Source organism: Carya illinoinensis, chromosome 7, assembly GCF_018687715.1.
Source record: "Carya illinoinensis cultivar Pawnee chromosome 7, C.illinoinensisPawnee_v1, whole genome shotgun sequence".
NCBI classification, from domain to species: Eukaryota; Viridiplantae; Streptophyta; class Magnoliopsida; order Fagales; family Juglandaceae; genus Carya; species Carya illinoinensis.
The window spans coordinates 7364942-7382265 of record NC_056758.1 but is presented as its reverse complement, the minus strand read 5'-3'; the positions used below and the strand labels follow the sequence as shown (position 1 = coordinate 7382265).

General features: G+C 35.1%; 2 protein-coding genes and 1 long non-coding RNA gene across 6 annotated transcripts; 2 read left to right on the top strand and 1 right to left on the bottom strand.

Annotated features, from left to right (window-relative positions):
• LOC122315963 (abscisic acid 8'-hydroxylase 3-like) lies at positions 1 to 3440 on the top strand. Its single transcript, XM_043132339.1, has 9 exons — positions 1 to 540; positions 920 to 1241; positions 1392 to 1541; positions 1652 to 1903; positions 2294 to 2380; positions 2585 to 2663; positions 2771 to 2877; positions 2978 to 3096; positions 3182 to 3440. The coding sequence occupies exons 1-9, from the start codon at positions 290 to 292 to the stop codon at positions 3285 to 3287; spliced, it is 1473 nt and encodes a 490-aa protein (XP_042988273.1). The 5' UTR covers positions 1 to 289; the 3' UTR covers positions 3288 to 3440.
• A 103-nt stretch (positions 3441 to 3543) lies between these two features.
• Positions 3544 to 14520, bottom strand: LOC122315962 (toMV susceptible protein tm-1(GCR26)). 3 transcript variants are annotated; one of them, XM_043132338.1, is made up of 13 exons: positions 14317 to 14520; positions 13710 to 14031; positions 13071 to 13087; positions 11685 to 11788; positions 10058 to 10702; positions 9210 to 9416; positions 8913 to 9128; positions 8429 to 8651; positions 6551 to 6798; positions 6084 to 6262; positions 5739 to 5992; positions 5097 to 5254; positions 3544 to 3874 (listed from the first exon to the last, which is right to left on the bottom strand). In XM_043132338.1, the coding sequence occupies exons 1-12, from the start codon at positions 14399 to 14401 to the stop codon at positions 5103 to 5105; spliced, it is 2652 nt and encodes an 883-aa protein (XP_042988272.1). In that variant the 5' UTR covers positions 14402 to 14520; the 3' UTR covers positions 3544 to 3874; positions 5097 to 5102. The 3 variants fall into 3 exon arrangements, with proteins under 3 accessions (XP_042988272.1, XP_042988270.1, XP_042988271.1); XM_043132336.1 differs by lacking the exons at positions 13071 to 13087; positions 13710 to 14031; positions 14317 to 14520 and having other exon boundaries at positions 3544 to 3870; positions 11685 to 11962; XM_043132337.1 differs by lacking the exons at positions 13071 to 13087; positions 13710 to 14031; positions 14317 to 14520 and having other exon boundaries at positions 8429 to 8573; positions 11685 to 11962.
• A 793-nt stretch (positions 14521 to 15313) lies between these two features.
• Positions 15314 to 16326, top strand: LOC122317444. Of its 2 annotated transcripts, none has more exons than XR_006244476.1 (2): positions 15314 to 15639; positions 15853 to 16326. It is a non-coding gene; the product is annotated as an uncharacterized LOC122317444 (long non-coding RNA). The 2 variants fall into 2 exon arrangements; XR_006244475.1 differs by having other exon boundaries at positions 15850 to 16326.
• The last annotated feature ends 998 nt before the right edge of the window (positions 16327 to 17324 follow it).

Below are 17324 nucleotides of genomic sequence, written 5' to 3'. Positions count from 1 at the left end.
AATATATTTCTCGTATTAAGTTGTCATCCAGGGTGTGATAATCTAACCTAGCTTGTCTTTCAGCAACTTGGATCTTGCTTAACCTGTGTCTGAGCATCTTCCCTCCTTAGATGCTCCTTATTTTCATAACGTTGTCCCTAAAGCATCCTGTTCCTGTCTCATTCGATTCAAACGTTGTTTTCTATCTTATTATATATATATAGGCGCACACATACACACATAGGTATTCTCAGTATATTGATAAACACACAGACACACATGACATGAACCATATTTCAGAAACTTGGTAATGATGCTGAATCTGTCAAAGGAAGAGCTACTTCTCCAAGCATGGAACTATTATGATATTATCATCGTTGCAGTGTTTTCTATAGGAATAACTTTGTTTGTCTCCAAAAGTTTGGGAAGAGTAGTGATAACTGAGAAAGGTGGCATCCCTGGCCGGCTGGGGTTGCCTTTTCTGGGTGAAACCTTTTCTTTTCTTTCAGCTACTAACAGTACAAGAGGATGCTATGATTTTGTTCGTCTCCGAAGACAGTGGTCAGTGATTTTCTTCGACGTTTATCAAAAATATTGATTCAAACTTACAAATGGGATCAATTTTTATTGTCATGCCTTGAACAACATCAACATAAAAAGAGTGTTTGTCGTCATTTATATCTGTTTCTAATACGTTTAAAACTTGGGAACCGCCTAAAATCAGCCTTTTGACCTTAGTTTGGTAAGACTTGACATGCTTAAGTTTCACACTTCTGAGTGAGAATGAAAGTCATGATCGGAGTGAGCACAAAAGCATCATTTTTTTTTTTTTAAATTTGTTTTTATGTTTTTCTATGAAGTTTAGGATGCTCATTTAGTGGCATGGCCCTTTTAGTTTATTTTACATCCTTGAAAGAATCGAAAACTGTTGTGAATGTAGGTATGGGAAATGGTTCAAGACAAGGTTATTTGGAAAGATCCACGTGTTTGTCCCAACCACTGTGGGTGCAAAAGCGATATTTGCTAATGATTTTGTGCAGTTCAACAAGGGGTATGTGAAATCTATGGCGGATGCGGTTGGAGAAAAGAGCTTGCTTTGTGTGCCGCATGATAGTCACAAGAGAATTAGGCGTCTTCTAGCAGATCCTTTCTCCATGAATTCTTTGTCCATGTTTGTCAAGAAATTTGACAAAATGCTGTGTGAAAGGCTGGATAATTTAGCTGCTCGAAAAGGCTTTGTGGTGCTTGACTTCAGTATGAAGGTACTTAGAACTCCATTCTTTCTCTTAAACTGTGAATGCAACCTTAAAGGGTGGCTTAGTAGTTCTTGGGCGAACTATATATATAAACTGGACATCTTGGATTCGAAAATATATATTAATGGCCTTTTGAAAATGTTGTCTGATGCACAGTTAACATTTGACGCAATGTGCAACATGCTGATCAGTATCACAGAGTTATCCTTGCTACGAGATATTGAAAGAGACTGCACCTCTGTATCCAATGCCATGTTGTCATTTCCCTTCATGATTCCTGGCACCAGATACTACAGAGGTATCAAGGTAAGACTGAAAAAAAAAAAGCATAACAAAGTCTCCCAAATAACCGACTTATATAGATCTTAATTTCCCACCTTCATAATTTGTTACACTAACAGAAATCATTAAAGCAGGCACGTAAAAGGCTGATGAAAACCTTTGGAGAGATGATTATGAGACGACGAAGTGGAAGGGAATCTCATGAAGACTTCCTGCAGTCCATGTTACAGAGAGACTCGTACCCTCCTAATGAAAAGCTCAGTGATATAGAGATTATGGATAACCTTTTGACATTGATAATTGCAGGGCAGACTACTACTGCAGCAGCAATGATGTGGAGTGTCAAGTTTCTGGATGATAACAGAGAAGCCCAGGACAGGCTCAGGGTTGGTATTTTCTGCATTAACATGTGCAGCAGAACCTAGAGTTCTTTCCGGGTTTGCTTTAAAGTACTCTCTCACGTGTGCTTTAGGCTTTAAAAGTTCTTCAGCTTCTTTCCAGTTAAACCGGCTCTCTGAAGTACGATTCCTAAAAGTAGTTGTTAACACCTACTCAAAAGGTGGTGGAAAGGGATGCTGAAATCATTTTAAGGACTGAGTAAACATATCATCATACATTCTGCCACATAATTCTGATATTAAATGGATGTTATCCCAGTGGAAAGGGATGCCAGATAGGGAAAGCAATACTTACAGACATGCCCTCAATATCACATTCTTTCTTGAATGAATATTCACTTCGGAATATGACTAACATTCTTTCTTGTGAACTTTCAGGAAGAACAATTGTCAATATCAAGAAATAAGCCTGAAGGAGCCTTACTCACTCTTGAAGATCTCAACAGCATGTCCTATGGTTCGAAGGTTAATATTTTAATTAAAACTGTTCTATATAAATGAAAAATCATGCCCGTTGTGCTGTTTGCATTTTGATTATGCAGAGAACATGCAGGTATAAATGCAATGTTCTGATCTTTCAATCTGAATATGATTGCCAAAGTGATACTGACATATGTATATATAATGCGTAGAATGGCCTGAGATACATACACTTCATGCATTTTCCAGGTTGTCAAAGAAACATTAAGAATGTCAAATGTCTTGTTGTGGTTTCCTCGTATTGCACTTAAGGACTGCATAATAGAAGGCAAGTTTCTCCTTATGCTAATTATACTTTAAATGATACACTCATTTGGGTTCTGAAAAGCTTCTTCTAAGTCTGTACTTTTCTTCTCAATGAAAATGCCATTTCAGGTATTGAGATAAAGAAAGGATGGCATGCAAACATTGACGCAACTTGTATACACTATGACCCGGATTTGTTCAAGGACCCAATGCATTTCAATCCTTCAAGATTTGATGTAATCAGCTCTAAATCCAGCTCATGATTTTTCCCTAATTTGTTTTTTTGGGGTATAAACTACAGTAATGATATAACAAATCCTTGTTTATACCATCCAGGAAATGCAAAAGCCATACAGTTATCTACCTTTTGGATCAGGACCAAGGACATGCTTAGGAATGAATATGGCAAAAGTGACAATGTTGATATTTTTACACCGACTGACTAGTGCATACACGTGGGTTATCTGTAACTCACCAAGATTTCAATATGCGTTCACTCCTGTTGACATTATCATAATTATTACCCCATTTTTTGTGTAGGTGGAAAGTTGATGATCCAGATACTTGCCTAGAAAAGAAGGCACATATTCCTAGGCTTAGAAGTGGGTGTCCCATAACTTTGGAACCCTTAAAAAGTGGGAACTAAGTATGGATGAATTCAATCTTCTTTATATCTTCCGGTGTAAAAAGCAACCGGAATGGTTGAAAGACGTGAAGGGCTGGCTCAGAAATGTGTACAACCTTTTCTGGATGATGAAGTGTGTGATTGGAAGAAGTTTTAATTATTAGAGTAATGCAACATAGTGCGTATTCACAATTACAATTATCATTTCTCTAGTTATTAACATGGTGGAATGAATTTTGCAACCTTTTATTTTCTTTTTGAGGAGGGAGAGGTTAGGTGAGTGAAATATATTTTATAAGCCTTACAAAGTCTCATAGGGATCCCTTACATAAGGAAGGACATACAAGAGATCATTCACGTATATTTGAGGTGTATTATACGCCACAGGAACTCAACTGTATACAAAGCAGTAAAGCAAATACTGCAGAGAAAGAAGACAAGCCTACTCGACTTCAAGGCAAGGTAGCAAAACCGGTCCTCGAGAGCAGTGGCATCAACAAAAGCAGTGGAATTCTCAAGTTCCCCGTGAACAGTACCACCGAAAGCAGCCAATGCAACTATGCACCGAACCTAGCAGAGACACACACCAAACCATGCACCGGACCTAGCTGAGACACACCAATCCAAGTAGAGCTGATCAGCATATATCCTTAATACCAGTCCTCAAGATCAGTGCATCGACAATACATTGAGAAAGGTCCAAAAGCAGTGGAATCCTCAACTTCCACAAGAACAGTACAACCAAAGCAGCTGACCCCAAAAATCCGAAAGAGAACCTTAAGACAAACAGAGCGATAACCAACCACATCTGAAATACAAAATTAGGAAATCATACATATTCCTGGGACACGTTTATATTTGTATCTACAGTGATTCCAAATAGGGGTGCAATCAGTCGGGTCCGGTCAGTCTTAGAGGAGAATTTTGGGCTAGACTGATTCTTTCGGCACAACAAAACACTGGACTAGACTGAACCAAACCATTAAGGCCTTTGGACCGAACTGGACTGATTTGGTTCCATCTGGTCAGTCTTATTGGGGTATTTTGGTCCAGGTCTTTGCCCCCTCTTTTTTCAAGTTTTTGACAAAAAGTCGTATAAAATGATAAAAAAAAAAGTAATTAAGTGAATGATTTAATCTAAGTTAAGCATATACTTAACTAATTTAGTAATTTAATTAAGTGTAATAAATTAATAATGTTAATAGTACATGTATTATCAATAATTAATAGTTAATACCCCATGTTAAAATTCTTAACCTTCAATGTTTTATCTAATCATAAGCATAAATAATTAGGTTAGAAGAAAATTATATAATTACTTGCTTTCAATTTTTATAACTACTTAAAAAATTGTAAAATATCATAGAAAATATTATATAAAAATTTATATAGTAAATTCTATCGGTCCGGGGTGATAAAACCCCACCCCGAAACTCGACCGAAAAACTAAACTTTCCTACTTTCTTGAACTGAGACCGCCCGACCAAAACCAGTTGGTCCAGACAGGAATTCTTAGACCTCTAATTCCAACAAGCTAACTATCTGTTCTTAGGAAGGGGAAATGGACAAAAGGGAAAAATAAGGAAAGTTCCAGGATCACTAGCATTAATCTCAGAGCATAGTGGAATTTGATTTATCCAAACCCGACTCCTGAAGCAGCTGCAGAACCAAACATGCATGTTTTACCATCAGTGTGTGTTCACGAATTTCAAGTTGCTAGCACATCTGGTATCAAACCTTATATCCATGTTTCTTCACATTTTCAGGTTGTAAGAAAATACAATAGATAGAATGTAATATAACGCATAGAACATGAAGAAGAACACATACCAAGCTTTAGTCAATGGAAATCGATTTGTATAGTTGGACTGTGCTTGTTATAGCTTGTTCAACTGGTAGTCTCTCCATGCTTGATGCACCATAAAATCCATGGACTCCTTTGGTTCTCTTCAGTATGAATTCAGCCTCACTAGGACCAGATATAGGACCTGCAAAACGTCCAGATAACGGTTTCTAGGTTATATTGATTAGGGAACCAGGAGCATGTCAAATATATGAATACATAAATTGTTATTGAGAAAACTGGCAAAAATTCAAGGCAAAAGAAAGAATGCAAGAATGATCAGAGAGTTGACAGTTTTGTAACCTTATTGTCAAAACAAGAGTAATAGCAGAAATGAGAATGTTAGCCTGGGCACAAGGCAAAACAGGGAGAAAACCAGGGTGGATTATGTAATTAAAATCCCAACCACTTTCAATCTACAAATGTGCGGCTCCAAATTAAAGTCAGCAACAGAAATGACAGTGATTTGCTTCAACGAGAACACAGAAGATTTGTTTTATGCTAGTGTGCAAGAGAGAGAGAGAGAGAGAGAGAGAGAGAGATCCAAATCTGGTAAAAATATTACATGCCAGCATATAATAAAGTTAACTGCAAAATTTCCAGACTACAAAATTTTTCTACATGATTACCTCCATGACAGAGAACAATAACATTGGGGTTGATTCTATGTGCGACATCAGCTATAGCCTGAACACGGACTACACTTTCCTCCAATGATACAGCTGTTTTGGCACCTATAGAGCCTGATGTAGTGAGCCCCATATGGGCCACTATGATATCTGCCCCAGCTTTTGCCATCTCCATAGCTTCATCTCGATTGAAAGCATAAGGGGTTGTCAAGAGACCCAGTTTGTGTGCTTTTCCAATCATCTCCACTTCTAATCTGATTATTGAAATTTTTTTACAAGAGGCATAAATAATAATTTAAAATGGACTATGAGAGGGTAATGGTAATGGTTTCTATGAAGGCATACCCATATCCCATTCCTGTTTCTTCAAGATTTTGTCTGAAGTTACCATCATAGAGCCCAACAGTTGGAAAATTTTGCACCCCAGAGAATCCAATTGACTCCACCTGCTTTAGGAAGTAATCCATTCGGCGAAAAGGATCTGTAGCACATACTCCAGCAAGAACTGGTACCTTCTTCACCACCTACAATATGTTCATAAGCTCTAAACAAGTAAGAAATGTGCATTAGTGGAGTGAATTTGAGTAACATAACGATCAGGTCATTCTGTGTTCATTTCATGTTAAATTCATCATTCCACAAAATATCTGATGTTACTCATTAAGAATAATACCATAATATATGGGAAAATTACACTTTTCAGCCACAAACTACCGCATGTTTTTCACTTTGCATCCCAATTAACGAAATACCTCAATTTGTCAGTCTCCTTTCTAGTTAACTTTTATGACGAGTGTGCAGTTCAAACTTACTGGCAAAACTTCATTTGCCATGTCAAGTACCACGGCATTTGCATCTGCAAAAGGCAACAAGCCAGCTAAGGAACCCCTTCCAGCCATGCGAAAGCGGCCTGAATTATAAATCACTATGAGATCAACACCACCAGCTTCCTCAAACTTTGCAGAAATTCCTATTCCTGCACCAGCTCCAATTATTGGAATTCCTTTGTCTATTCGATCCTTCAGTTGCTGCAATATTGCCTGGGTTCTTTGTAAAGTCTCTGTTACAGTAAATAAATGGGTTAGCTCTTAACCACATTAATATAGACCAGATATTAACAATTTTAGGGGCTGGTAAGTACTCATTTTTCTCTTACGTTATATAGGAGTTCTTGAAACCAAGAGTTAAGAATGAGAAGTTCTTCATCACCTAAAATAGAATAACCACTTAAAATAACGAAACAAATTATATATGTCGCAAAGTTCAAAATCGTTTGGATATAATTCATTTTGTATCTTGATCAACTGGATCATTACCTTCTAGATTCCAAAACAAAGCTTTTCTAGATGGGTTTCCAGGTTTTCCTTTAACATCTTGTCCAAGAGTAAGGGTTCCTCAAATTGTATAAGTTCTTTATTAAAAACTTTGGGTGAATTGCAAAATCAGTACCTGAGTTTTCACCTTTTTCCAATTTGAGGCCTCAGTTTTCAATTTTCGCAAAATTAATACTTCTTCAAGAAACTCGCAATTACTTATCTCCGTCAATTTTCCGTTAGAAAACTAACGGGAGGCCATGTGTCAACTCTAATTGGCTGGCACGTGTTATCAATATCCATGTCAGCCAATCAAATGAAGCATGGCATACTAATGCCAAGTGTCAATTCTGCCATAACGAAGATACATAATTGTGAATTTCTTGAAACTCAAGTATCAATTTTTTAAAAGTTGAAAAAGCGGGCCTAGAATTGCAAAAATTGTTAAAACTTAAGAACTGATTTTGCAATTAACCCCTTTTTCAGAATATTATTCAAGAAAATTTTGGGTTCCATGGTATCGCACCAATTAATAACCCAAGTTTGCGACTTTTAGTAATGAGAGAGAGATGCTCCAGGGAAAAAATTCTAGAGATGCAAGATATAGGAGGGGAGTGAATGCTTTCTCTTTTGCCATTTTTTGTCTTTAAATTTTTAATGAACTCAACTCAGTAGTCAATTGAGCACTCAAAAATTTTGCGCCTATAGGTGAAGAAGTGAAGACATGTACCAAACGCAGCACACTGCCATGCCTATATTTCTTATGTGTGCTCAACATATAGATAAATGAAGACTTAAACAAATGGAATTCATTTCATCAATATCTTAAAGTAACCAGATGTCGATGCAGCTGGGCATCATCTAAAAATGAGAATAGTAAAGTGACTGAAAGGATTATTGTAGAGATGATAGAAAGCTCAAAGAAAAAGAAAAAAACAACAAGAACATCAAATGAATAAGTGTCGCCTATAAAGTGCCTTGTTACAAGCCCATAACTCTATTTCCAAACAATCGGACGCTTGAACTGCGCATGTCATATCTAGAGACAAGAATTGATTTTGTTTTGATCAATGATAATTGCTCAGGCAGTTCTTTTGTAACCATGGTAAAGATAAAAAGCATAGTCATTGACATGTTCTTGTCATGATAAAATCTTAATTGCAAATTAGAATCTATTCATGGAAACAACGCCAATGTAAAGTCAAATTGGATCAGGAATACCCAATTAATGATTTCCAAAAGTGCCTTCACGAAAATAATAATAATAATAATAATAATAATAATAAAATTTACATTTTCCATCAACACCACCAAGGCTTCAGTTAATTAAGCTGGACTTTCCACAATTATATATGAATTCAAATGTTAAAACTACACCTTGTCTTGCATCTGGGAAGTAATTTGGGCTGTAAGGAATTTCCCCCAACCATGTTGATTCCAACTTGGAAACAGTATCCTCGTGAAGGTTTTGATTGGCCTCAGGAACAGGAACTTGCAGAGAACTGGAATCTTTAAAAAAATCCTGACTAATCTCTAAGAATGAGTCAACCAATGCATTTGCAAACTCAAAGTCATTAATATGGCAAGGATACACCTTCACCTATAACACATGCACAACTTTCATTTGTACAAGGTAAATCAAGATAGTAAATATATTACATTATCTCCATAGAACCGAAGTAAAATGAGAAGATTGGAATGTGATGAAAAGTTAATGAACAATAACTAGCATGGAAAATGACTTGTACAGGCCTAGGGTGTTCAAGACCCGAGCAGGCCCTTTGAAAAAAAGTAGGACCCACCATGATGTGCTCGGCTGGTACACCCTAGGCTTGTATCTATATTACTCCAATAAAATTACCTGCCGATCTTCATTTGTCTGAATAAGTCTCTGTAGTTCATTCAAAAGAGTAGCAGTTGCCTCAAGATCACAAAAGGGCTTCCCAGGTGCATCCAAAGCAGATACACCTTTTTGTGGTAGGCAAACAGAGACTTTTGAGGATGACTTGTTGAGTTTATTTGCTATAAATTCAGCAAACTTTTTGTTTTCATCTGCAGTGGTTCGCATGAGTGAAACCTGATAACGAGGCTACAATTTTTAATAGCATGACAACATGAGAAAGATCAAAGAGAAAAAAAAGCTTTTAGACTTACTCACCTGCTTAGTGTGCTCATAAATCTTTCTCTCCTGAAAATTAGATGGTATGGTATCTTTAGCTCCAAAGTTAACCATGTCTAAGGCTCCCACGCTGAGGACTAAAGGGATCCTCTTCTCTAAGATGGCATCAAAGCGGAAACTGTCACAAGCCATTACACCTCCAACTACATAATCGGCAACCTCTGTTGTCGTGATGTCCAGAACACCCTAAGGAAAATAAAAAGAAAAGAAGATCTAATTGTACAAGGAGGAAACCATCATCAAGTAGCAAGAAAGGAATTTTTTCTTTTTTAACTGTCAGTGTCATAAGGTATTCAACACTACTAGTCTGCAATGCTAGTGCTTAAAAGGATTTGGATTTCTTGTTGCAAGCCATTATAACACAATAGGACATATATGTAAATTTGCAGATTTTGACCATTGGCTGCCATTGAAACACAATAGGACATAAATATACATTTGAAAATTTATCATTAGCTCTTAAGTACCTACATTAACTCGAGAAAGTACATAGAAGACAAAAAATAAAAAATAAAATAAAATAAAAGAACAAAACAAACACAGCTACATCTGTCTATCTTAAGCAATTGAATTTTTAACCAGTCTAAAACAAATTAAATCACATAAACTTGATCAACTTGCACTTTCATCAGTTCAACTTAATGTTCAAATTTATACAAGAAAAACTTTTGGTTATTGTTTGACCAACTCTTAAACACGAACAAAGGTTCAAATTTACACTGGCAAGGTTCCAAATATATAAAAATTCGAATTTTTTAGGACAAAGTATGTATCCTGCTATTGCTTGAGAGTAATTTTAAATGCAACTAGATTGTAGATGAAGATACCTGAATAAATCCCTCTCTAACCAAAGACTCCATAGCCCTGCCCCCTACTCCAGTGGCATGAAAAACCATGGTCTCATAACCTTCTTTATGCAATCGTTCTTTGGCAGCATTTACACATGGTGTTGTAACCCCAAACATGGTCATACCAACTGTAGGTTTTTGATTGATACTAGAAAAATCTCTGGATCTCTCAAGCATTCCAATCACCATTCCAGCAAATGCAGCTCCAGCATTTGAAAACACGACCCTACTTAAACTATTAATCCCACAGATATCCACTATAGATGGAAACAATACCAAGTCTGATGTCCCAACATAAGGTTCAGTTTGACCACTAGCTACTGTTGACACAATTGCCTTAGGAATTCCAATTGGAAGAAGTCTTAAGGCAGCTGATATAAGAGACGTGCCTCCACTGCCTCCAATACCAATGGCTCCAGCAACAACATGATCCTCATGAGCTTTCTCAAGGAAATGTTCAAGTGCTTTACTCATTATGGCAATAGCTTCACCTCTGTCATCTGGAAGCACTGTTGGGGCTTCAGAATAGCAAGAGAGAACATCCTTTCTCGACACATACATAAAATCCCCCAAACTCTGAGTCTCCTTCTGACTGCAAGAAACATCTATGATTGCCACTTGTACCTGTCATTTCCATGAACATTTAACAAATAAAATCTAATTCATTTATTCCAACAAAAACTATAGCTAAATATCCTAGATCTCAACTTGAACCATGTTGTTAGAGTACTGAAAAACTAGAAATGATGCGCTAGCAACTTAAGTTCCCACTTAAAAACTGTTGAGTTCAGTACATTTTAATCATCTATGGTTTGGGTTGAGTTCAAGTTAGCAACTTTTGGTTTAAAATATTACACTTTATCTACTAGATCTCACTTCCTTCAGTATTTTTTCAACTCTAAACCATTAAAATTAGCAATGCGTAAATATATAATAACAATCGCAATACAGTCTGAACACATTAAACTCATGAACCAAAAACAATTACAATCGGACTTATGCTCGGCAAAGTGCAACTTTTTGAACCCCATTTAGTAAATGAAACTCGACCCAAACCACTATTCTGGTGGTAATTTCTCCCAATGACTCTATGTACCAACATAATCAAGTGAAAGGTATAAGGAAAACTGAGACACCCTTCTTATAAGATCCCTACAATTTACTAGACATTGAAAATTAATATATGTAGTGAACCTTCACTTCTTGATAGGTATACAAAGTTTTGTGATTTACACTCGGAGGTTCATTTACTGTACATATTTGAATTTGATCTCCAACTAATAGGTTTTTATACATACCAATTATGGCGATATTACATTGACAACTTCTAGACTAAATCAACTAAATACATAACAAATCTCGAAGCTATTTATTTCTGAATCCATTATTGATTAGCACTAGCCAGAAAATGTTTCAAAACAATTTACAGAATGAAGCTCTGTATCGCAATTCTATTTTGCATTAAAACTAGCATTTTTCTTACTGAGGCTAGACGATTAAAAATAAACAAATCATCAGCAATCAAACATAACGGAAACATATCTATATGTATACATGCATAAATAGCGCACGCCAGGTTGTGAAAGACGGTAGTAGATTTGTATACCTTTAGAGAAGAATTCTTGGAGAAGCTGTTCAGATTGGATCGGATCGACTCGGACAAGAATCGGAGTTCCTCGAGCTTCGAGTCCGCCGTTCCGACGCAGAAAACTCGGAGCGTTTTTCCGACGTCCGTCATTTCAAACGTTCCGAATTCCAGAAGGTTTTAGAGAGTCTGATTTTCCGAGTAGTTGAGAGAAAACAATCTTTCTGCAAAGCCAATAAAAAAAAGGGTGCCAAAATTTCGTAACGTTAAAGCAAAACTACCGGCACCGCTTGGTGAGAACGAAAAACTTCTTTATTTTTTTAAAATCAATGTTACATATATGAAATTATAAATATTATATATTATGTAATCATTTTAAAAAAAATAAAATTTATAATTAAAAATTAATTTTTTTCATGTAAATTCTATATTAATTTATTTTTTTCAAAATGACTACACGTCACTTGCACAACCACGACTGTAAATATTATTTCTCTTTTTTTAATCAATAAAACTTCTTAGAATCTTGAAAAATAAATTATTTCAGTTTTTTATTCTATAATCGATCAAATACAAATATCATTAAAGATGAGATAAAAATATATTATTAATATTAATAAGATAATTTTTAAATAGTAGTGAAATAATTTGAATTAAGTATATTTTATATTTTAAAAATTAAGAAAGAAAAAGTTAAATAAAAAATATTATAAAATTAAAATAATTTTATAATATTATTTTTATTTAGAGATTTAAAAAATTTGAATTATTTTATTTTTTTATTTGAAATTTTGAGAAAATATAAATAATTAATTTAAAAAAATTGTAATGATCTGTTTTAAAATTTTATATTTAAATTATATTTAAAAAATGAATGAAATGAGATTAATGAAATTTTAATACGAGATTTATTTATAAACAAGCCAAAGTTACCTTCTCAAACCACAAGGGACGTGCTTGTGTGTCAAGCTAGACTAGTCAAGAAGTCCGGAGAGCGGTGACGGCTGATTTCGATTTAGATGCGTAAATTTAAAATATCTCGTCTTATTTTATATAATTATTATAATTTTTATAAATTTTTATATAAAATATAATAAATATTTTTATTTTTTAAATTTTAAAATAAAATTAATATTAAAATAATATTTTATTTAATTTTTAAGAAAATATTTATCTAAATTGTGTAACGAAAGAAGCTGTAAACGTCACAACGTGCCCGGTCATGCTCGCTAAGAGGATGGCGTTGTCGGACTACTCGAAGCAGGAAAGGCTATGCCAGCCTTCAAACGAAATACAAATAGAAGAAAACGATAAAACAAGGTACACGTTCTCTATCTTTTAAAAAGACACATTACAAAAATAAGAGAGACTCACCGGCACCCTCAAGTCGTTTTACTTCTTTCTTGCGGCAGATCGGAATAAAGGTGACTGGTCTGTGAAACACGTAATTAACAAAACGATGAAATTTGATAAAGAGAAATTATATTTGTAATCGTAGTTATGCAAGCGGCATGCAGTCGTTTTGAAAAAAATAAATTAATATAAAACCTATATAAAAAAAAAAGACTAACTTTTTAATCGTAGACCTCACTCTTTTTTAAAGCGATTACGCGGCATTTGTAATTCCACGACTGTATATACTATGTAGTATTACTCTTGAATAAAATATAACCTTTTAGGCAGAGTAGATTACTCGCATCGAAAACTTAATTATATGAGAGATCATATTTACGGCATCATTACATATACCATTGATTTCTCTTACCAAATCTATCAGAACTACTAAAAAAAATTCAGATCGTCCATCATCTCGACCAAAAAATAAAACACTAGAAACATAAAATCCTACAAAACAAAGCGAATTATCGAGGCAAAGACTTCAGGGATATTCTTCATTGCTGCCTCTCGTAAGAGTCTGGGCTATTTCTCAGAATCAGACGCGGCTCCATCCTCAAGCGGATTCCTCTTTGTTCGCGTTGTTTTTTGTTCAAACGTAAATATATGTAGTTGCTTTCTTTATTTTCACTAATGATATTGAATTTTCATTGTATGGAGCATGATGGATTAGGATCCTCCCACCGGCCTTCATAGACAACAGTCGTTCGGTAACAGACAGGACAAGGACAGTTGTACTGGTGGGGGAAATAGGGTATGTACTGAACTTGAGGCTTCTGGTCGGGCTTCTTCTGATCTTCATCGGCAGGCTTCTTCTGCCCATCCTGCTTTGGGGGAGCGGGTGGAGGTCCGATGCTAACCACTTCAGCGAATTTCACTGTTTTTCTTGTACGGACAATTATGTCATATGGGTCTGCGTCGCCTGTTACTGTCAAAGTTCCCTTTACTTCATCAACTTCTACTTTGTCAACACCTGCAGTAAATTAAGTATATTTGGATCAAATCAAAGATGCTTATAACAGAACCACACATACACATTTATAAACCTTTATGTTCCGTTTGATCGAGACTTCATTCCGGCCAATGTGAAATGTTTTATACCAAAAACCCGATTTTGTTGTAGTAGTGAGATCGTTTCATGACTTGGAGGCCAGCAGGTGTATGTTATCAACAAAGAAAAAACAGTACTTGAACAGACGTATAAATGGAAGCTCTCGATCTTGATTAATTCCCAGAGAAAAGTATTCTGATATCATACCTTGCAGTGCAGACACAGCTTTGAGGAGCTGCTGCTTGCATTTTAGGCAGTTAATACTAACCTTCAGCACTGTTTTCTGCACCATGATGGAAGAACTCCCTCCTCTTTTCCCAAGGCGATAAAACCTAGCTAGCTAAACACCTTATTTAAAGAAAATACTACATTGGGTTGTTGAACCTCCTAGGCACATTTTTTCAAGACCTTGACCTACCATGTTTGTCTTTTATACATCATTTATTTTCTAGGTCTCTAACAAAATAAAATAAAAGCTAAAAGCAGATCATCTCCATGGAACCACCTAGTTATAACAGAATTGGATCTTGGGCCGTCTTGACTTGGCTTTATTAATTGGGGTCTTTTTATTCCACACGAACAGCCGTCCACTACAGTAAAACTGCAAACCTTTTGTGCAAGTTACGATTTCCTTTTAGAGTTATATTATTGTTAATCAATTTTAGAGTTATCAACCTAGTTTGTATTTATGGTTGTAGTGCATTTTTTAAGTGATTTTCCATTTAAATATAGACATAAGAAATTATCTTAAATATGGCGTAGTAATATGTGTGACCGAAATGATATAAAATTTAAAATAATTTTTTTTTTTTAAAGCAGTGATTTTGGGTATTGCACCAATTTTATGCCAAGTAACGACTGAAAAAGTTGTATAGGAACACAGTATTATTTCTTTTTGTAAATAAATGAAAGAGAAATTCTACTCATTATATCTAATACATGACTTGTACGTACATCACATATTATATATATATATATATTTTTTTCTCTTAGTAAGTATGTGTTATAGGAATAATAAGTAGAATAATTAACATAAATAAAAATAATAATAATAAAAAATAGTATAATAATCACAAAAAGCTTTGTACACGAGGTGTAGTACACGGGCTCTCTCGCATACTGTTCATGTAGGAGAATCCCTGCATCTCTCGTGAAATAAGTTTGTATATGTACATTCAGTTCCATTTGGAGCGGTCATGACTGCTTTCAGCCTAAGAGTAGCAATCAATAACACACTGAAATCTCAGCAGTGTACAAAATAAAACCATGAGATCACTACATCATATTATTACTTAAAAAAACCTAACGTATTTCCCTTCTATTTGTTGCTATCCGCCGTCGCACAAATCAAAACTCATCCAGTTGTCGCCCAGCCATAAAAACTCATTTATGGGGCTATCGTTACCTGCTTCAAAAGAAAACATGTAATGGAGGTGACTCTGCAGAAGATAGAGCCTTTCTTATGCTTTCCTCTCTCTCTCTCTCTCTCTCTCTCTCTCTCTCTCTGTGGCTGTGGCTCATGGTGACTAGGTATGGTTCATCAATTTTCCCACCCTACGGTGTCCATACTGTTCCAAATCTTTTTGCCAATCTGTTAGTTTTAGTTTGTTTTGTACTAATTGCGAATTGCGAATCTAATGCATGGATACTGTTCATGTAGTGTAGCCTTAATTTTTCACTTTTGATATCTTCTTTTTCACTGATCTGGTGCTGATGATTTCACACTTTTCTTTGATCTAGAAGGTATTGGGGAAGAATATTACAACTCCATCATTTCCTTGTTGATGATGACGATGATGGTAGTGAAGAAGCATATGACTATTTGGACCACAGAGAGAGAGAGAAAGGGTACATGTCCCCTTTGACGGGCATTGTTGCGCATGCTTGCCGATTGCTGATGAGAGAGATAGCGAAAGAGAGAGAAAGAGAACACTCACCCCCTTTATCTTTCACACACGCTTCTTGTCCTCTAGCTGTGATGGTTCTCTTGAAATTTTAAGGGTCTCTCTGTGAGAAAGAGACTAGGGTGGGAAAGAGATCCGGCTTCAATTCAATGCGGTGAGGACCCATTGTGAGTCTAATGAGTGGACTACGCAGCAGAAGCACATTGATGGCTGATTTCAACCTGTTAATGGATGTACTGGTTAGAAGTTATTGTCGTGTACATTACTTGTGAGAAAATTTTATAATTTTTCAATAAATTTTACTTTGGTCAAATCAGTAATCTAAAAATTAGCCTCAAGGTAAAGTTAAAAGTTAAGATAAGAGATAAAATTAAGAATATATATGATAAATTGATTAAGATTCTTAAAAGAAAAATAGACTCAGACTTCTAAAAAAATATTTCTTAAGATAAATTAAATACAATCACACTAAAAAAAATAAACTTTCATATAAGAAGGAGGTCCCATACAAATCATACAAATCTTTTAAAAGAACTCTCCTCCACAAAAAGTTTATTACGTACAAACTCAGCCATAAATAGCGACGCTAAAATATATATAACTTTTCTTGTCCTCATCGTTCACAGGCAAAAGGTCATAGCGTCTGGTCTGGGAAATGAGAATACTTGGCAGCAAGCTGTCTTTTGATTGCTGGCCGGGTCTTACACGGAGAGATGATGACGTCCTGTCTCCATTCTTTTCATCTTTTGCGTTTGGTTGACCAAACCTAATTTTTTCCTCACCTAAAAGTTTCTTTTCCTTATTGTGTTCCGGTGACCTAGCCTAATTTTTTCTAGTCTTTAACGTAATTTTCCACGACTTGTCAATCTTACAATTAATGAGACTATATGAGAGTAAAATTTAAAAATTTATATAATTTGATGTGATGCGTTATATTATATAATTTTTAAAATAAATATAATATATTAATATTTTAAATTATATTAATTTATAAATTTTATATTTGTAACATTTCTTTGTGAACTCATCATTTCTATTAATTTAAACTTTTTTAAAATCATTAACGAGACATCATATTACATAGAAAATATTCGGCGCGGGACTAAACACTCTACATTTAACTCCTTAATTCACAATCTACCCATGCAATATAAGATTAATTATCAAAATTTCTACATGAACTCAATTGGGATATTATTTACCTTCACAATAATCCACCCACTTAATATGAGATTTAACATTAATGTTCTTAAACTAAGAGGTTATTTAAGTATCTGGTCGGATCATGGTCATTAATTTAAGAAAAATTTT

Excerpts from the sequence above, each read along its gene's own strand:
- LOC122315962 (XM_043132338.1), bottom strand. The coding sequence starts at position 14,401 with ATGGTGCAGAAAACAGTGCTGAAGGTTAGTATTAACTGCCTAAAATGC. Across the intron at positions 14,032-14,316 it reads AGCTGTGTCTGCACTGCAAG|GTGTTGACAAAGTAGAAGTT; the intron begins GTATGATATCAG and ends AATTTACTGCAG. Across the intron at positions 9,417-10,057 it reads TTAGAGAGGGATTTATTCAG|GGTGTTCTGGACATCACGAC; the intron begins GTATCTTCATCT and ends TATTTTCCTTAG.
- LOC122315963 (XM_043132339.1), top strand. The coding sequence starts at position 290 with ATGATGCTGAATCTGTCAAAGGAAGAGCTACTTCTCCAAGCATGGAAC. Across the intron at positions 541-919 it reads GTTCGTCTCCGAAGACAGTG|GTATGGGAAATGGTTCAAGA; the intron begins GTCAGTGATTTT and ends TTGTGAATGTAG. Across the intron at positions 1,242-1,391 it reads TGCTTGACTTCAGTATGAAG|TTAACATTTGACGCAATGTG; the intron begins GTACTTAGAACT and ends TCTGATGCACAG.